Raw genomic sequence first — 21,026 nt, 5'->3', positions numbered from 1 at the left:
CTATACCCCTACAGGTCATCTCTCTAAGGCTTTAGCAAGAGGGACCATGACTGCAGAGGAGAGTTGCCAGCACTTCTGCACGCAGGCATGAGGTCCCACAGGAGTGGTGGGTCTGCGTTTGCTGCTGATTCCTCTTGACGGATTTCTGGGTGTGAAAACAGCAACAGCACAACTCCGGGTTTGTGATTAAGTGAAGTCTAGTCCCTTGCTTTGGAGAGTCACCCCTGCTTGACCCAGGTGAGTGGCTCTGTGGAGAGGGCAAAGCAGTTGGCCCAGAAGTCTCCCTCAAATCGTCCTCTTTATGGCCATGCTTAGTTGTCAGCAGCCCGCATTGCTGCAGTCCATGAAGTTCTCTGAAGTGCCAGAGAGAGCTGGTGAGTGGTACAGCCACACTGACCAGGAGCTGGAGCTGACAGTCCTATTCTTTGCAGACACAGAGCAGGGAATATGATGAGTGCTGCCTCTTCATCCTGAAAGCACCCCCCCCCCCCACACACACACACACAGACACAGTCTCACAAGCAAGGCTCTGCCCAGTCCCCTTTCTCCCCCAACATCCTCCTCAGGGAGATGACAGAGGCTCAGCACTAACCTGATGCCTGTGGCACTTAGTTACACCTCATCTTCAGGGGACACAGGCAAGGCCATCACACAAGCTCCACATACATCCCCCAGGGTTGGTGCAAAAGGACAGCTTCACAGTTGGTCTGGATCAGAGAGGTGGTGCTGCTCAAATGAGGATGTGTCAGACCTTTCCTCCCACTCCAGGCATCAGCCTCTGGGCTCAAGAGTGGCAGTGGTCAGGTATGCTAAGCTAGGAGACTGTAACCTTTTCCTAAGGGATGCAAACCCAGTTGCAGTGATCCACATTGGCAGCTCCCCCCATCCTCCCCATCCTTGTCCTTTTGCTTTGTCTTGCTTGAAACATGACAGATGGTTTCTGAGCTGCTGGATCTTTGTGGGGCTGGCATGGCATCGCCACATGCCTTCTACACAGAGGGTGCTTGTAGATGGAAGTTAACATGCAGCCAACATAGGCTCCAAACATGCCCTGGGATGACCCTTGTGAACTACTGATGAGACAGAGCTAAGTCATAAGAGTCAGTGAAATCAGGATTGTCTTCTGGGAGCTCTCTCCTCTAGCAAGCTCCAAGCTGCAGGCGCTCTGGAGAAACATAATTAGCTCCCGTTAGCCAGCCATCCTACAGCCTGCTGCATGGCATCTGACAGCGGTGAAGCAGCATCATATTACAAGGACCGCTGTGTAGTAAACAGCACGTGCACATCCACCTGACAAACAGACAAACACTCCCTGCCCAGGCCCACACTGAAATCAGTGATTCAGTGCCCACTGCTGCCAAAGAAAGGCAGCCATTTTAGCATCTTTATCTGCACCCATAGTTCCTATGGGAGGTGGGTGGCTTATCACAAGTACTCTGAGGGAGAGTTTGCCTGTCAGTAGCAGGAATTAGTATGTGAGGTCAAGCTCCCACCAGCATTAGGCCATACCCAGAGAGCTGTTCCTTCAAATAGCCCTTCAGTGCCAGCAGGACAGCTAGCCTCAGGGCACCCATGCATAGTGTACCCAGCATGTGCAGGCTCCCTCACACTCCCGCTGCCCTGGTTCATTATTGAAAACAATATTTGGTGTCATCACAGTTTAGGGGAGCTCTGGCCCATCCCAAGGGAGAAACACAAGCAGTGGCTCCCTGAGGGAAACACATGATGAGTCCTGGACACCTGTGGGGACCATGACAGCAGCTGTGTCAGTGTTGCAGGATGTTTCCCTCCATCTTCACTTGCTCCTCCTCTACTCCAGCTTCTCTCTGCACCAGCCGCAACCCCTGTCATTGTGCTGTGGTGCTGCATCCAGCCTCACCTCTGCCTGTTGTTTGGCTACCAGAATTTGCGTATTCAGCCCTGGAGCAAAGAGGAAGCAATTACTTTATTCCAGAAGGATTCAGCCCTTCTTAGTCTTCCCACTCTCACTGGCCCAAGGGGAGCTGGGGCTGGGGAGAGCTAATGGTTGTGATCAGAAGCAGTGCTGGCCAATCCCTAGCCTTTCACCTCTCGAAGAATCGGAGGAGGGAAGGGGGAAAGGAAAGAGAAGGGAGGCTGAGTGGAGTCACCCATCCCCTGTGCCCTACCCCAGAACAGGCAGTAGATGTGTGTCCTGCAGGATGCTTCCTGTCTGGCTCAAGGGACTGTGCTCCTATCACTTCCCTGGCAAGAACTGCAGCTTCCTGAGCAGCCAAGAGTTTCCCAAATACACCCCTGAAGTTTCCCTTGACATTTTGCCTATACTTCACCCTCCTAATTCCCCTGTGCCTCCTGGTAAGACCCAGAGCTGCAATTCCTATTCTTACAGGTGATCACATTTGTCAGCAGGAAACTAGGACCAAACAGGGTGGACACAGGAACAAGGAGTCACCATCCCAAGACCTGTCAGAAGGGCTACTGCCTGCTGGGTACTACATGACCTGCTGCTTGTAAGTAGGCAGCCATGCCTATGCAGGCACCTGTGGGTAACTGTGGGTAGGTAGACTCCTGGGAACCAGGCACACTCAAATAACTAGGTCCAGCTGGGGGCAAGTTAGCCTGCCTGCTGCCCTGGCTCCTGACACTTCTACGTTTCCCCTCCAGCTCTCCAGAATGATCATCACTGCAGTCTACCCTGTACCAGGGACGCAATGACCAGCGTTCTCAGGCTAGTCCCTTGGACTCACAGTCCCAAAGTTCCTCTGGCCTTCAGGCCAGTTCTTCCCTACCCAGATATCCCTTTCTTCCATCCTTGGCCTAAGGATATGTTGGCAACTTGCACAAGGGAAAGCAGGTTCTGACAGGAACACAAGCCAAGGATGACATGTCTTCTGGACAAGCAAGGCCAATGGGGCATGTCTGCCTCTCCCAACTAAGCCCTGAGCCAGAATGCTCTATGCACAGACCCCTCAGCACACCCCTCCCCATCACCCTGAAGCACTGTCATGGGAGTGCTATATGAATGTCACCTGGCTGCATATGCCTCAGGGCATGTAGACAGTTAATATAAAAGGCATGATCTACTGGCACATGGAAGAATCAAATATTGGTCACAAGTCTGCAGGGCCAACAAAGTTGTTGTCATTATGCACTGCAAATAGCTTCCAAAATACTTAGTTGTGAGCAATTAGCTGGTTCCAGCAATTCATGAGGCCCTTCACTTCCTCTCCTGCATCTCTGGGCATTGTCCAGGCTCCCTTTGCCACTCAATGGAACAACCTCTTTTTCTAGTTTGCCAGGTCACCAGTCTCTCCTCATTCAACCCCGCTGGGCAAACCCAGCTCTTCCATCATGTGCATAGATGTGAGCTTGTAATGATCAAGCCAGACCAAAGCAGATTGCTCACTTGCACCACAGGCAGCAAAGAGCTAGGCAATATGCACATGCAAACCTTTTCCACACACTCTCCCCCTAGTTACCTCACAGGAAACCAACCACAAAAGAACAACTTAGTATGTACAGGTGGGCGGCTGCATAGTGGGCAAGGGAAGGGTATGCAGTAGCAAACTCAACTGGGAGTTGCAAGGGGAGTCCACAGAGAAAAGGAGCTCCAGGGGCTGCTGTAATACATGTCAATGGCTACTGTAAAATGGGTAGATGCCTGTGTGGACACTTAGTATGATTCAAGATAAAATCATCCGCAGGGTTTGGCAATGGCTTTACAACACTGATGTGTTGTAAAATCACATCTGTGGTTAATCCAGGACATCTTTCTGCCACAGACTTGGTCATATGAACACAACGGACACCCCTCTAAAGCTACTAGCATTATGTAAGCTCAGACTGCCTCAGTACCAGTCCAGTACTGCCCAGGCACAGCATTGTACTAAGGCAGTCACGCTACTTCTGGTTACAGAGCCCCTGCCCTCTCTGAGCTGGGAGCAGCAAAGCTACCCTGAGCTGGCTATACTATTTCAGCTAATGCACCTGGAGCAGGCTTTGTCCATCTCACTGTAGTGCTGCCTGGCACCAGCATGAAACAGGATGTGTTACTCTGGGGCAAAAATCTGAAATTTTTCAAGTCTTTTGGGATGCCAGGCCAGCATTATTCAAAATGCAACTGTCCTGGGCCAAACCAGATCATTTTGTAGCTTTACCCTCCTCCTCCTGCACTCCAGTGCTCATCTCTCATACTAGTATTTCCAATGCACTAAGCTCTGGTGGAACTGTGGTGTTCAGTACCTACCTACCTTTATAGTCTCAGGAAAGGTATTAGTCACTGTTTCCTATTCACTTATTACTGCCTTATTTAGAAGTATCAGCCTTCGAATCCAGGAGCACATACAATACCAGCTGACTATACTGATCAAAGGCAGACCACTCATAGCCATTAGTAAGAACGAATAGTCTGCAAACACTGAAAATTGCTCCTCCAAACTCCTTGCTTCAGACACCAGGTTCCCTGCTGAGACAGTCCACAAGCACAGAAAAGGCCACATGGGCTGGGGAAAGGATTCAGGATGAATTATTGGACAGCTCTAATTGTAGATGAAGTCAGAGCTGGCTCAGGCACTGTTTTTCATCTAATGAAGTGAGCTTCAGCTCATGAAAGCTTGTGCTATATCTATATAGATATATAAGTATATATCTATATATCTATCTATCTATATATATATATCTACTTCAGTTAGTCTGTAAGGTGCAAATCTATCCTACTTGCTGCAAGATGGATCAGCTGGCTTCGTTGCAATTTTCTGGGTAGAGCTTTCAGAACAGGCCTTAAGAGCTGAAGCTGTGTGAGTATCTGGGATAGTACAAAAACAAATCCCTGCTCTGAGGTTTGTTTGCTAACAGCTCCAGTTAAAGAGCTGTGCAGCATCTACCCCCATCCAGTATTTTTATAATCAGTCTCCTTTGGGGTCCGCTGATCAGGGAGAAATGAACAGGAACTTGAACAGACAATTAAATCCTCCCAAAATACTGTGTGTAGGTCTTGTGTATTGCATGGACAGAGCAGGCTCAACTTTACTTGAGCCTTCTCAAAACCTGGCTTGAAGCCCTCTGCTGTTAGAAAGTGCTATGTGTATGGCACTGCTGATGGGCACAGCCTTATACTCTTACCCAGTCTGAGACTCACTGGATATGTCTTACTGAACAGTGCTATGAAGTTACAATCATGAAGAGCATTAACCTATTTGAGAGAGTCTCCACAGCCAAAATACAAATATGTTGTGTCCCCCTCAGTCCCTTTTGTATGCTAAACTGATACCTCTGGAGCTTTTTGGCTCTATAGAAACAGTAAATGGCATTTGCAGCCATTTGCATCTGCCAGAACAGGTCCACAAGGTCACCCAGAGCTGCTCTTTCATCATCCTTTCCTGCCAGAAACCATTTTTGACATCTAGCAGAAAACACTTTTGCCTTTGCGAATCTTAGCAGGATCTCTGCACTGGCTGTGAAGGGTCAATGGGACTATTTCAGAGATGTGCAGAGTGGGCCTGTTTTTTAACAGCCCTCTCTTCACTGTTCAGACTGTCATCCACATGACATCCTTTCAAACTCCCAGCTTCACTACCATATTGTGTGTTTTAAGTTTCTGAAGTTTCACCTTGGAGGGGACTTCCAAGTTCTATCTCTGATTGCTGCAACCTATATGCTCTGCCTTATTACCTGTGGGACCTAAAACTCTCCACTCTCTAATAACTTCTTCAGCAAGGGAACCAGGTTTTAGTGAGGCAGCTAACGGGGGTGGGGGCAGTCTGGTTGCATAATGACTTCTAAGTTTTGTTTCGTGTTGATTTCTCATGTCTTCTATTTTACTCTAGGCAGAAGGTATTTGTCTAAACTGTCAGTATTTGGGTGCAATTTCCCCTTCTTTCTCTGGCGCCAAGGAAGTGCTGAGACCTTTAGAAGCAGACCATGCCCATTGCAGAATTCCAGGTGCCCTCTGACTGGGCTGTTCTCTTCCAGCCTTGCAACTGCTTCCAAGTCTGTGGTTGAGGCCCTGAAGAAGCTCCATATTTCAGAGACATCCCCACAGAACTGCAGCACAGCAGGGAGGGGAAAGGTGCATACAGTCAATCTTTACATGACTCAGTGTCTTCGTTCAGCCACAAGGAAGAGTTAAAGGTAAAAACTGTTTTACTTCTGAGATCACATTAGGATCTCTGAGTATGGAGTCCCTAGAGGAAGCCAGTTGCAGTGCTCAAGAAAGGTTTCATTAATCTACAGAATTGCAATACAGATTAAAAAGTGGAGAATATAATTTTCTACCTCCAATATGTATCTTAGCTATTATCTTTTTTTACCTGTACAGCTATAGAAAACTCCACTGGAAAAAAATTGAGATACAGATCTCACAAGATCATACTCATGACTGACTGACTTCTACAAGGTGTGCTTTCTTCCAAGCCAGGAATACCAGTGTCCATTATCATTAGGCACTGCAAGGCCAGTTCTTCTCTGAGCTGAGCTGGACCCAGGAATAAACAGAGGGTGTAGTCCTCACTGTTTGCATCTGTGGGCCTGTTTAGAGCTGCCCTCATCTGTGTCCCTACCTGCAGTAAGTCTATGGGCTTACATAGGAATAGGGGACTGGAAGGGCCTCCCAGACCATCATCTCCAGTCCACAGCTGGAACGCTCTAGAATATGCCCTAGATAAAGCAGGGGAGACAAGGGCACTGCCAGTGCCCTGCCTCTGCAGTGACAGGGAAATACTCTATTAATTGCCACTGGCATGGCACACAAGAATAGCTAGGGCATGTGAAAGTCATGGCCACACTTCCTCGTGCCACCTGCCAAATTTACAGGCATATGCTAAGATGATATAAACCAGATGTAAATGCATGGAGGAGCTCCCTCAAACAGAGATATGTCGGTTTAACTAAATTAATGTTATATTACAATGATCATTAAACTATTGCAGCTTCTGTATGTAGAGTAGGCTTTATGTATGTACCCCTGATTGGTACAGGGCCAAATCCTACCCTTAATTTCCTCCTTTGAGAAAACCCACTGAAACCATTGTTGATACATGTCATCTGCAGAATCAAGAGTCTCCATATGTGGCAAGCAGATATCAACCACTGGTTTTCACACTGATCAGTATTATTGCATTGTTTTCTTGTGTTCTGACCCTCTGCCTTAATCCACCTCTTAGCTCAGCTTATGAGCTGTGAGCTTTTCATGAGGGTTCATCCCTGGTCTTTGTCTGAGCAGCACCCAGCCTGAGGAGGTGAGGGGGTAAGTGAGGAGGTAAGGTCTGATCCATTACTGGGATACCCAGATGCTACCATGGTAGTAAGTAATGAAAATAGTTAATAATAATTTATCAACCCTTTGGCCTCCCTGTGGCCTTTATAGTATCTATACAGCTATGATTCCTTTGTAATCATTATACTGTCTGTCACCTGACTGGAGGGTGAGGGGGGTTATAATTGTCCTAATTCCAGAAATAGCAGGTTTCCAACCCTTTTATATCTGGCAGCCTCTTTGCAGATGGTGTAATAGCCACGAGCCTGGAAAAAATCTCTTCATCATCATCCCAAGCAGCATTATCTCTCTGTAGAGCCTGAAAACAGTTGCAAACCTAGAAATACCCAGTTTAGAACCATTAGGGAACTCCTTGAGCTTGGGCTGGGAGCACATAAATGGTGAGTTCCTGACCATTACAAACCCGTGGGCCTCTTTGCTGTTTTATAGAGCTGCTGGAACAGAAATAGCTGGCTTGCAACAATAAATGCCTTGGGCTTCTTGGCAGATTTTTTTAATAGCTTCTAGCCTTGAAATACTGTTTTTACTCCCATTGTGAGCACTGGATGTATTATGAGCTGCAGACAATTTATTCCATTATTTTAATAGCAGTTGCATGAACCCTTGGGGAAACTGGTAGGTGTGACAACTACTTTTCTTTCAGGATAGATGTAAGAAGCAGTTAGGCTCCTGTTTCGGTAGAGGGAACCATCCAAAGCACAGGCAGCTTGCTAGACTTATTAGAAGCTGGGTTGTGTGGCACTGGGTTTTTCTGGGGGTTGAATGCAAATGCCATGGGCTAGGTATTGTTTTGGTGGAGACATCTGTGTCTGTAAGCAAAAGTAGACAGAAGGAGAAAGGGGCAGAAACATGTAGCCCTGAGAGGAGCGGAGGGGGTAAGAGTCTTGCGGTGAGTCCTGGCTGCAGAGTGTCTTGAAACTATGAGCAAGGATATTGCTTCCTAATCTTCAATTCTTGCGGCATTCAAGGAAGTAGGATTTTTAACTCATTTGATAAGCTGGATAGCTTAAAAAATACCTGACACCACCACCAATGTACAAGCCCCTGGCCCTGCATATCGGTTGAGTACTCAGGCTAAAGCCCCAATGAACATTGGCCATTTTTCTCTTGGGCAACTTTTTCTGAACAGATTTTGCTTTTTAGGACTGTGCTTGTCATTCAGAATCTCTGGGCATATGTTTATCCAAACTCGCATCAGATGCCAGATTCTTTGAGACCTTGTTCACCAGGCCAGTCCTCTATTTGCTCTTGCCTCGGGGGAGTTGGTCACTCTTAGGACAGAGTATTGTTTCCACATCTTGTTTCCATTTCTTGATGGGATGGATGAGTGTGATAGTCATGAAGAGTGTGAGGGCACAGTCAACTTCCTGAGCTTTTCATTCCCTCAGGAAGTAGGTGGAAATAGCAGGCAGCCTTAGGAGCAGCTCATCTGGAAAGACTAGAGAATCAAACCTTTCCTTCTTCTCATCTGGCACATCCCTGCTTCCAGCATCCAGTTACTGTATTATAGGCTAAGACAGATTTCAAGTTAATTTCTCACCTGACATTCATACAAATTACCAGTACCTGAATGCAGGACATGAAATGAGGTCTTTGCTGTAGAGAGTGGGAGGATAAGGGGGGACACTGTGGACACATCTGTGCTGTGCTGTGCTGTGCTGAGTTGGCAGCAGGCTGCTGCTGGCCTAGCCCCAAGCACACCCTGCTGGCCTGCTTCTGCTGGCACAGCCCAAACCGGGTAGCATAGCCAGTGAGGCTATTTTAGGGCTATCCCCTGTGGCTGCTCTCAAAATCAAGGTCTTGAGAATAGCCACAGGAGTATGAATGTGTCATTTGGATCATGTCACCAGCATCAGGGGTGGAGGCATGCTCTGAGCTGTCTTGGCTGCCACACTGTAGAGATGCCCTGAGAGTGGTCTGAGAGCTGCTGACCCTCACCAGGTGTTCCCTGCAGCAAGTGGACAGCACATGAGGGCTTGAGCCACAAAAACTCTTGGGCACCTACCTTCTACTCTACTAAAGACCCAAATGTAGACTCTCAAAATCCACATTCTGCTGCTGCCCAGGAAAGTTCACCAGGTGCCCAAGTGCTTGCTGCTGCATGTACCTAGAACCATTCTAACTCTGAGCAGTTTGGCACTTAGTTCACACCTGACCTCCATCAGGATCCTCTGCCTCCCTCACCTGTGGGACCCAAGTAATTGGATATTCTCAGTGCACCCACCTGAATAAGCCTCGTGCAAACCATGGCTGGGGGAGGAGGTATCTCCCTTGCATCCTCACTGTTAGTACTAACTCAGTAGTGTACTGACCAAAAATGCATCAAGTGACAAATACACAACAAGCCACAAACACAGAACTTAGGGGAAACAGCAGCGATCAGTTCTATTGACAATTGATGTGGAAGCATGAACACATAATCACAAATATTTATATTCCATGTACAGATGGCTTGTGAGTGTTGAGATTCACTTATACAGGAGTGTTAGCTAATGCAAATGAACTGAAAATCACTTAGCTCCAGATAATACATGTGCAAAACTTTTAATCTGGGTATAATCAAACAGCACAACACTGTGCAATAAAAGCAGCCATTTTGTAGTAGTGTATGGCTCTTGGCACAAGTTGCAAAGAAATACCAAAGCACAATACATTCTTGAACGTGCAGCCAGAGGACAAAGCTCTTATAATGACTGATGAAGATGATGAGGTACAGACTTAGGACCAAATTCTCTACTGGCATAACTATTCATCTCAATGGAGTTACACCAGTGAGAGCACTTGGCCTGGAGTACTTTGTTGGGTCTCGCAATAGATTTACAAAGTGAAGCTCTGGAAAAGACTGACATAGAAGACAAAGGCATTTGTAAATACCTACTGGAGAAGAGTTACTGGAATCACAGCTGTCTGGTACTGAGGATCAATGATCATTATCTGATCTTAAAAACATACAACCTTGTTTTTTGGAGTTGCACTCAATGAGGGAATGGGGCAAAATTATGCTGGCAGGTCTTTGCAATGACAGGCAGCACTCAGCAGGGTTTAAAATGGTGGAATTGCTAGTGCGCTTGGCTTAAAGATCCACTTGTAAGGGCAGCTCAGCTGATCAAATCAGTGTACTGGATGTTTACTAAAAAGGGTTCCAGCAATTTTGGTTTATAATAGATGGGGCACATGCAGAACCTAATGCACTACCAAAAATACACTTGACCCACACCCCTTCCACCCAAATCTGCATCCACTCAGTGAAGCTGCCTTGGTTCATCTCAGGGCCATTGGTGACAAAAAGCTCAAGAGTGGGTACTTGGGATAAGCCCAGAGCCACTTCACTGGTGAGCTTCAGGGTCTGGACCATGTTTTTGGGTAGGTGGGTCATGCTCAGGACCTCCAGTGCCAGGACATACTGTCCTTGTGCTATAGACAACCATATGCAATCTCAACCATTGTGACATGTGTGTTGAGGGCCAGCCCTATAGAATGCTTGACAAGCAGTGTATACCTCCAAAGCACAGATTTAAACCCAACAGAACTATGATCCAACTGAAAAAAATGCAAGGAATGGACTGTAATCACTAGCAATTTCATGAGCAAAAGTACACGTAGAACTAGTCCAGGTAGAACAAGATCATGAAACTTTGGAAAATGTAGCATGAGAACTATCATTTAAAGCATGTTAGGCTGATAGAAATGAAATTGCTACAGATGGCGGGGATGATTCTGTGAGTAAGACATCATATTATAATACTACATGCACAATGAGAGGACCATGTAACCATCGGAGCTTGAGAACAGAGCTTGAGCAGTGCTACTCTTGTCTAGGCAGGAGTGCTGCCACTGACAGTGAGGAAATCTGCAGTTAATAGAGCCATTAAGACCACACGAGAATTCACATCATCCTGGCACAAATCTATTTTTATTAATCAGGAAAAAATCCCTCTTAGCAGACTGCTACTTAATATTTGTTCATATTGAAGCTGTTGTTCAACACCTTGAGTAACAATGTAATAACACATTATAAAGTTGGATCAACAGGAGATACCAGATGAACTAATGACAGAAAATGGCTCGCAATTTGTAAGTGGTTCATCTGTGTCATTTTCTTTGACCTATCAGTTCAAACACACAACATTAAGCAGACAAGTTAGTAAAAGTAGGGCTAAAAACCCTTCGCAAAACAAACCAAGTAGAGATAGAGTCAGGGGATCCACGCTAAGTACTGTTATAATAGTGCAAAGTGCTTCAGACTGATTTTTAGGATGAAAGAAATATGTTCAGAAGGACAAGCCATTGCTGCCAACAACTAACTGGTTTCTAGAGCCAAAGACAATTAACTCTAATGTTATACAAAACTATCCACTAGGAAACAAGACCAGAAATATCACAAGAATGCCAAACGGTTGACCAGACTGCAAGTGGCAGTGTTGGATTCCAGAAAGACAATGGTTGACAACCTGTTTAGGTAACAGCTATACTACCAATTTCAAGGCTGTACAAAACAACCACTTGTTAGGGTCAGGCCAACAAGAGGTCACTGGATCTCTGTCTCTTGTATACATCCAGCTGCTGCTTTGTTTCTGGGATTACAACACACAACTACCCAGTGAAAAACACAAGAAGTAGCTCACATACCATAGCATGCGCGGTTGCGCAGGTGCCCCTGGCGGCACAGCATGAGCGTGCCTGCGTGGCCGCACAGGGAATGCTGACGAGCATGTCCTCCTCAATGGCTCAATAGTCCACTGCAAAAAAAACAAAACCCACAAAACTGTTTTCAAAACAAGAAATGACTGTGTGATCAGGTTGCTGTTCTAGGTCAGAGATCTACCCAGCAGATCTGAATTTAATTTACATGGGTAAATTAATTTGCACCTTAATTAACATGGGTCAGGTTGTTTCCTGGCCTCTGTCTGAGACATATCCATGAGGGGCTTTGTTACCTGTGTAATGGCTGGGTTGGACAGTGGCAAATAAATTAGAGTATGGTTGTTGGCTTCAATTGTAGCTGTTGAGTTACAGTGTAGCTGTTTGGATTAAGTGTGCCGGTTGAGTTAGGGAGTTGCTGTTGCTTACGGTATAGCATTTAGTTATGTATGTTCATTGGGGTAGTGGTCATGGTCATGGCTTGCAGGGTATAGTTGTTCAGATGGGGTGTGGCTGTTGAGTTTGGCTCTTTTGCCTTCTTTGTATTTGGTTGAAGTCACAAAGAAGGAATGAAAGAAGACGAGGCCGAGTGAGTCCTGTCATGTGATGCGTGACAATGCTGGGAACATTTGTAACCCTGTCCCATGTGAAAGAACAGAGGAGACAAAGAGTCTTTCCTTACCAGCTTTCCCGGGTGGCACCTCCTTCTCCCGCAACCAAGGGCAGCTGCAGAGGCTAAGAGTTGTTTTCAGAGTGTTTGTCTCCCTGCCACTGTGTGAGGCTGAACTGGCCTAGCCATTTCCAGAGCCTCAGGTGAAAGTTTTGTTGCCTTATACCAAATGGGACTGCCAGAGCCCCAGATGCGGGGATTAATGGTTCAGAGAGGCTGCGTCTGGGTTACCAGGACTCCTGGCTATGGGGATTGTCTTGTATCAGCTGGGTCGGGCCATACCCAGGCGCGGGCTATAGGGGTTACAACCTGGCCGTCCCCAGGCTCAGGCTGAGGGCTTTTGAGAAACCTGTCCCTGGTGAGATACTTACAGCAGGGACACGTGTGGGTTTGCCAGTGAGTTGCTGAGTCACCGCAGGCCCCTTCCAAGCACGGACCCCAGCTCCGCACTTGCCTCTGCCCTGGTGTGCGCGGATGGAGACTCCCCAGGGGCGCAAGGCAGCACTGCACTCTATGAATGGACCTTCTGGCAACAGCCACGCTGGCCCAACGGGCCCCCCTGAAAAGCTTTTGTCCCTTTAAGAACAAGGGGAGGAGATAGACAGTGGCATATGTATTTGTGGGGAGGCTCTGAGGCTGACCTTGTGTGGTGAGGGGAGCAGAGGGACTCTGTATGGTGCCGGCAGGCGACTCAAATGGCGGAAAGCAAGCGTGAGGGGGAGGAAGGAAGCCCAGACCGCAGTCTGTGTTCCTCACCCGCTTAGCAGAGAGCTTGTTGGGGCTGCAGCCAGCCTGCCATCACTAGGGGAAAATTCCCCCCCCGCCTGAGTAGGAGCTCACGCCCCAAGCATCCTGCCCAGAGCCCACAGCTGCGCAGGCTGAGGAGCTGAGCGAAATGCTGCTGAGGGAGGGAAATGGCTCATGAATGAAGAGTGGGAGGGAGCCAGCATTGGGCGCTAGGGCACTGCGGCCCACTGGGCTCTGTGCTGCTGATTGAGAGAAATGTGAGCTGGCTGCATCACTGCAGTACCCACTGCAGACACCGAGCAAGAGGGGGAGAGAGAGCAGCTAGGAAACAGCTCCCTGGCTCGGAGCATCCAGGCAGGACCCGCACCCTCGGTGGCAAGGAAACGAGCCTGAGCACAGAGCATCCTGCGGGGGAGAGGCTGCTACAGCACCAGAGAGAGCAGCAAAGAAACAAAGCATCCCTGGGGGCAGGATCCTCTAGCAGTGGAAAGGATTCAGCAAGGCCGCCTCTTCCAACCAGCCCTGCACCTGCTGCACTGCCAAGGACCTTGCCCTTGCAGAGGTGAGCACAAGAAAGGGCTGAGGAGAGCCTGCCATCTCCCGTGTGCCACTGCTAGTTCTGTAGCCTGCACATATCTTGTTCACTTGCAGACATAGTGTTGCATCAGCTTCTTATCTGGGGAAACAAAATTCTGCGTTCTGCCCAGAGAGCAGAGGGGGCGTTTGCTCTCTTTCTGCTGCTGAGAGTAAAGGAGTCTGGTTGGAAACGAAAGCCCCTGGAAGAGGAGTTTGCCCTTCATCATCATAGCCTATGAAAGGAGTCACATCCTGGGATCTAAGAAGCATACAGGAGCAGCGCCTGGGGACCTGGCATCCTGGCTGGAACATCAGCAGTGTTATCTGCCAGGGATCAGATCCTATTTGCCTCCAGGTAGCTTGGACTCCTGGCTCTTGCAGAACATCTGGAACTTGTGGGAGGAGAGCCCTGTATCTGTGAGCTCTGCCTTTGTGTCCTGCTTCTTAAGGGACAATCGCCTTTTTGGGTGGCTGTCTATTTTCCAGCAGAGGAAGCTGCATTGAACAGGCTTTTGCTGGAGGCAGCCATTGAGAAGCTGGGCTGGACCAGAGACAGAGACAGGCTGGATTTGGGGAGGGTGTGGATAAGCAAGAGTGTCCCTGGGGAGCTGGGACTTTGTGCAGACAGAGCTGGAACCTGCATCCCATCTGCCTTTCAGATAACCTCTAGCAACTGGGGCCTCCAATCCACTGGCGATTTGTCTGGGACAGAGAGGGGCAACGGGTGCCAAGTCGGAGGTACCGCAGCGCAAGGATCCTCCTTGAAAACCAAGCAAGACTTCCCAGAGCTGTGGCCCATCACAGGTAACAGCATGCATCCACTGTCCTCTGCGCCTGTTTATTAGCATGTGTCAGTGCAGAATAGGCCTCCAAAAGCATGTTTGTATGTGCGTGTGTGTGTGTGAGCATGTCTGTGTGTGTACATGTACATGCATGTGGCATGTCAGTATGAAAGCTGTGCATTAGCATATTTGCATGCATGTATATCCTTGTGTGAGCTGTGTATTAAGAGGTGTATGCATCCTGTATACCAGCCCATGTGTGTTAATGTGAATGCCATATGTCTGCGTGTGTCAGTATAAATGCAGCGTGTCTGGGCTGTGTGTCAGCGTATGCTGTGTGGCTCGCCATGGTGTGTGTCGTAAAGGCTGTGCATCTGTGTACAGTGTGTGCTGTGTATCTCTGTGCCCGTTGTGTTGATGTCAGCACTGCCCAACAGCAAGCAACGTGCAGTGTGTGAGTGTGCATGCTGCATGCTAATGTGTGCTGGGAGCACAACCCGTCAGGCTGGATGGTGTATCTCAATGTGCACATTGCCTGCCAGCACGTATTGTGGGGGTGTGGGGGTGGGCATTGTGCTATGTGCCAGTGGGAGCTGTGCTCTCTCTCTCTCTCTCTCTCTCTCTCTCTCTCTGGGTAGAGGTAATGTGGAGCATTGCAGCCCAGGCATGGGTAGCCTGCTGACAAGGATTTATTGCTTCTCCCAACCCTAGGCTGTCTGCAATACAGGCATGTGCAGGCCAAATACTCTTCTCTCAGGCCCAGCTAATGCATAGGCTCTGCCACCCAGCTTCATGCTGAGAGATCTGGGGTGAGCAAGACATTTGGTAGATTGGAATGTGACAAAGTCTCTTGACCAGTCCTTTCATTTGTCCCTGGGATCTGGCACTGCACCCACGCAGGCCCCTCAGGCTGTCCCATAGTCAGCTAGTCCCTTGGACAGTCCTGGGTCTGTACAGCCCCCTCTGGGTGGTCAGTGGACTCTCAACCAGCTTCTGGAGAGTTCGACTGGAGCAAACTAAGGACAGCACCCCAGTAATGCAATACAGGAATTTAGCAGGCCTGGGGTAATGGAGAGGAGGATGGAGAGCTCCATCACGCTTTCCAGAGGAGAAGCAGGACCATAAGCTAGAGGATAGTGGTTACAGAGCATCACCCATTTGCCCTCTGAAATATGGAAATACTGTGCTCCCCTTGCCTTCCAGCCCTCACTCCAGGACATAGATGGGGACATGGAAGGAAGAGAAGAGCAAAGCCAGAGCAGAAGGAGGGGCTGATAATGGTGGGCAGCGAGCCATGGAGGCAGAGTGACAGAAAGACAGAGTGCTCCATGAGACAAGAGCGCCCTGTGTATTCCCAAAGCTGGAGAGGACCCCAAGCCCCTGAGAAGGGGCCCTGAGACTTCACTGGGGCAGAAGGGCAGCAGGAAGAGGAGGGTGAGCAGCAGAGAGGACAACCCTCCTCTTCCTCGGCTCAGTTGACAGGCAGGTACCAGCAGCGAGAATAGGCCTGTGGGAAATGCCTGGCTTCTCCCATTTTCTTAGGCCAGTACAAATCAACTGTATGGGTAGCTGGAAGGAGCCACTGGGGTCTGCACATGGGGGAGCAGAGAGCCGATCATAGCTCCCAATTAAAGTATGCATATTAAAAACCTCTCAAGAGTTGAGTCTCCAACTTCCTGTTGCTTTTTGTTTCCAGCCCTTTCCTGTGAGCCGCTGCAGGGAGCACCAAGCTGAGCCTGGGGCCACAGCACTGGAGCTGATCTGTGCCAGCGTGGAGAGCCCCTTGTACCTCCAGCGGAGGAACATGCAACTACAGAGGTGAGCCAGCTCTGCTCTCCACCAGTTGGGGATCCTGCCTGGCTGCAGGGCTTATGCTCAGCTGCTGGCTTGGGGGAGCTGTAGGCTCCGTGAATGTCAGTGACTGCAAGTGGGAGAGACAGGAAAGTCAGAGCAAAGGAATTCACAAACACATTCTTTTGGCCTGCAAAGATCCTGCAGAGAAACAGGAATACAGGCAGGATAGGGGTGGGGCACCTGGAGGAAGGTGCAGGCAGCCCTCAGCACAGGCTGCAGTGATCACATTCTGGCTGGGAGCCGTCCTGGGATGAATTGCAAGCCTGAGTCACCTGCTCCCAAGGCACCACAAAGCCCTGGGAAAGCCCTGCCTTCCCTAAGCCTCTTGTCACAGTTTGCTATTTACAGTTGCTACTGATCTGGCTTGGAAAGTGACAGCCAGCAAAGAGTGGGAGGTCTTCTGAGTGACAGAGAGGGACTGCAGGGAGCAGCCACTTTGATTATCCAGTTTGTGACAGGAGCATGTCCTTAGCGGCTTTGCTCTGCAGGATATTATTGTGAGCAGCAACTTCCTGTGCACGCCTCCAGCCTTGCCAGTGGCAACTTGAGGGCAGTGGGTGAAATTGGGGTGACTGCAATCCTGAGGCAGAAGAAGGACACTTGGCCCCATTGGTTGGCACCTTTCTCCCAGGATGTGTCCCCGCTCCAGTGGCTTTCTTCCACGCTATCACTTTACTGCCAGAAGGAGATTGAAAGCTCTGCATGCTGCCAGCATGTTCTAGCCTCATGCAGGCGACCCTCGGAGATCCCAGAGCAGTGGACAGTAATGTAAAGACAATACTCATGTCGTGTCTGAAAGGGCAACAGGTCATCATCAAAATGGAGGCGATGAAGATCATCCACCCGGAAAAGTTCTCAGAACTGCAGGGCTCCCAGTCACGCTACACTCCTGCACCCCGCCGGGAGCCACCACTCGTGGCCAAGCGTGCCTGGCCATCGGAGTCTGAGATCATTGTCAATCAGGCTTGCGGAGACATCCCTGCCTTGGACAGTAACCCTGGCTCTCTAGGGCTGCCCCGGACTCCACCTCTGCCACGACGAGAGCGAATATACCAAGGGCAGCGCAAGGGCAGCTCAGAGGTCTGTTTCCACCGTCAGCCACCATCAGATGAGGTTATCGTCAACCAGTATGTGCTGCACCCTTCCACGCCATGCGAGCCCCTGGAATGCCCCACCTGTGGCCACATGTACAATTTTACCAACAAGCGGCCCCGCATCCTCTCCTGCCTCCACTCCGTGTGTGAGGAATGCCTGCAAATCCTCTATGAGTCCTGTCCGAAGTACAAGTTCATCTCCTGCCCCACCTGCAAGCGGGAGACTGTGCTCTTCACTGACTATGGGCTGGCCGCACTGGCGGTGAACACCAGTATCCTGAACAGACTGCCTGCTGAGGCCCTCTCTGCCAACCCTGTGCAGTGGAGCAGCGATGCTGACCGCAGCTGCTACCAGACCTTTCGCCAGTACTGTGGGGCGGCCTGTACCTGCCACATTCGAAATCCGCTGTCTTCCTGCACCATCATGTAACCTGCGTGCCCTGCCCTGCCTTCCCCCCGCACCACTCGCTGCATCAAACGGCAGTACCGTGTGAGAGAAGAGCATTGGCATTGGCCTAGCACAGGGGACAACAGGACCCAGAGTTGACAGCAACAGGCCTGACCCTCTCATCAGCTCTCCCCATGCACCACAGGGGATGAGATCTTTGCTGTAGCCCAAGGTCCTGTGGTAATGCAAGGGATCTCCAGCTGCTGGGCTAGAGGCTGTTCATGGCTCAGGCTTTGGCAAGAGCTGGGGGGAATGCAGTCCTCCTTGCTGACAGGAAACCACTGGCTGTGTCTACTGGTGGAGGAGGGAGCTGAGATGAGGAGCTCCCCTTGTGCCCTGGCTGAGCTTCAGTGAGAGGGACATTGGGACTGGCAGCGGGTGTCTATCAGCAAGTCCGGGCACTCCTGTGCTCCCTTTCTGTGGCTCACGCTTTCCCCGTGTCTCACCAGGCACCGTGCCCCCCTTGCACTCACTACTCTGGGCAGCATTCTTTCTGTTTCTTTCCTGTGGCTCATGTGATGTGGTCTGAGTGGAGCAACTTGGCCCAGGAGGCTTCCCTGCCAGCAACACAGCTGAATGCCACTGCAGGCACCCTGGGGAACAGTGCACCCGACGCACGGAGGTGATGGGGAGGACAGCCTGGAGCTTTCCAGTGCTGAGCTGGGCAATGCGTGCGAACCGAGCCTGCCTCACAGGAAGCAGAAAGAGGCTGAGGGGGAGAGGGGGGAAGGGGAAAGAGGGAGGACCACTGGGCAGCCAGTTTTCTCTAAGTTATTTGCCAAAGCTTTCATCTCGGTGGCCAAGCTGAAATGCCTCTAAGTAATTGTAGCCAATTCAACCCGTTGCCATGGCCCCACAGTTACTAATGGACATGCGTCCCATTTCCTCCGCGGGCCCTTGAGGGAAGCTCCAGTTTATCCTCATTTTGGAGGATCTTTGTTTTCCCAACCCATTCCAGGACACTCCGTCCTTGGGATTGTTCATGTTAATCAAGGCGATGAGCTGGGATCATCCTTCTGTGGGTTCTGCGTGTGTGTGGGAGGGTCCCCTTCCCTGGTGCCCCCCCCTGCCTCCCCCGTGGCCGCAGCTCCCACCCAGTGGATGGAGAGTTTGGCTCTAAGTACAGAGGCTAAGGCCTTCCTCAGAGCTGGATATGCCATGTTCTTTCCGTCAGCATGGCGGTCCCCTCCAGTGAGGGAGGAGTCTGGCTAGCTTCTGAGCAGGGCTGTGGGAATGAGCTGGGGGTAGCTAGTCCTTGCCAAGGTCACCCCCTTCCCTTGTTGTGATACTAACTGCAGGGGTGGGGGGGAGAAGGATTTGATTCCAACAAAGTCCCCTTCATGGAAGGAACAGCATCAAGGGGGCTGAGGGAAGGAGCAGCTGGCACAGTAACATGCCTAGTGTTCCCATGGCGGGTGGAGGGGCAGGGGAAGCAACTGTCCTGTTCTCAGTGACTTTGTTCCTTCACAACATTTTGGAGGAAAGTTTGCTGCCAAAAAGCAAGAAAGCAAAAAAGAAACAAAAAGCCATATTTTGCAGGTGCTCCCCTGAGAGAGGCTGTGACAACAGCACCCCGCTGGGTAAGGCACAGTACAGTGTCCTGAAAGACAGCAAGGCTTGGGATTTGGGGGCTACTCAGCCCTGGGGGCAGCTTTGTCTGTGCATGGGGCCTGACTACTACCTTAGCTGAAAGCAGGCATGCATCTGGAGCCCATGTCCACTGGGCTGGCTCTGCTGAGTGAGATAGAGAGACACCCTCCCACTCCCATACCAATCAGCAGTGTTGCCCCAACCAGCTAATGAAGAGGAGCAACCCATCCACCCATTCCAGAGGTCCTCATAGTTGGCCTTTAGTGGCATAAGACACCAAGGGAGAGGAAGGGGAGAGCTGGAAGGTAGCCAGATTTGTCTGTGAACCCCTGAGAAATAAGCTGCAGGAGATCCCCTTGCTCCCAGCCCCTCTGCAGAGAATGAGGTGGCCCTGGGCGCCCACAGGGGAACTCAGGCCAGCACCCGGGAAGCATGTACACACTGGGCAGGGGAGAGGGCCAGGAAGAACAGGGCCTGGTAGCATTTTTTTTCTGCTCTGCCGATTCCTCCTGCTGCTGGTCGTGACGGTGATCATGTTTTATACCCGGCCTCGTCAATCCCTAATTGATCTCCCAAATAAAGATTATATTGGAACGAATCACACCAAGCTTTGCTGCAATGTGTTGCATGAGGGAAAGTGCGGGAGAAGGACCTAAGGCTGCAAGCACCAGCAGCAGGCACCATCTCTCCTTGCCCACACAGCTATTGTCCTGCCTGGGGTACAATCCCATGCATTGTTGGCCATGGAGCATCCCTTCCTGTTCCATCCCAGAAGGCCCTTCCTCTGCCAACCTGCTGCCTTTGTCAGCTACATGCTACCTCCTGCAGAGTCCAGCATCCTCCTCCTCAGTTTCACTTTGCCCAGGCCTGCTGGGTAAGGGGAGTTTTTTTGACCCACCCACCACAATGGAACATCCCCACTCCTGGAAGGCTGGTATGCCAAGATGTCATGACTAGGCTGCTAGCTGCATTGAGAGCCTGTGTACCTGTGTGCCAGTGCCCCAGGGGAGATCATCATACCCTGGGGGTCAGACTTGCTTGTGGTCTTTGCAATGGGGCAGTTGTAGCAATGTGGCTATGCTGCGGGGAAAATGGGTACACTGTCCCAGAACAGGCCTCTGTCAGCTCAGTGACATGGCTGTATTTCAGGGGCAGCTTCAGAACAGAACTGAAGCTAAACCAAACTGGTCCTGCGTGTGTCAATTGTTGATGCCCCAGTGTGATGCCAGGTTGGCCAAGTGAGTACAGAAACAAGCAGGAAGCTGTCGATACCCTGCTTGGCTTAGAAAGCCTAAACTTCATTTAGCTTTAAAGTAACCATTAGGATTTCATTAAGCCCTGATGTGGGGACTAGGAGTTTGGGGTTTTGTAG

At 50.0% G+C, this 21,026-nt stretch overlaps 1 protein-coding gene across 2 annotated transcripts; it reads left to right on the top strand.

Moving 5' to 3' along the window:
• Nucleotides 1-13,263: 13,263 nt before the first annotated feature.
• Nucleotides 13,264-20,252, top strand: RNF208 (ring finger protein 208). 2 transcript variants are annotated; one of them, XM_019475945.2, is made up of 3 exons: nt 13,264-13,872; nt 14,546-14,690; nt 16,365-20,252. In XM_019475945.2, the coding sequence occupies exon 3, from the start codon at nt 17,225-17,227 to the stop codon at nt 18,044-18,046; it is 822 nt and encodes a 273-aa protein (XP_019331490.1). In that variant the 5' UTR covers nt 13,264-13,872; nt 14,546-14,690; nt 16,365-17,224; the 3' UTR covers nt 18,047-20,252. The 2 variants fall into 2 exon arrangements, with proteins under 2 accessions (XP_019331490.1, XP_019331489.1); XM_019475944.2 differs by having other exon boundaries at nt 13,264-14,241.
• Nucleotides 20,253-21,026: the final 774 nt, after the last annotated feature.

This window comes from Alligator mississippiensis, chromosome 12 (assembly GCF_030867095.1).
Source record: "Alligator mississippiensis isolate rAllMis1 chromosome 12, rAllMis1, whole genome shotgun sequence".
Classification (NCBI taxonomy): Eukaryota; Metazoa; Chordata; order Crocodylia; family Alligatoridae; genus Alligator; species Alligator mississippiensis.
Note: the sequence above shows the minus strand (reverse complement) of the source record. Positions and strands in the feature narration are given on the sequence as shown.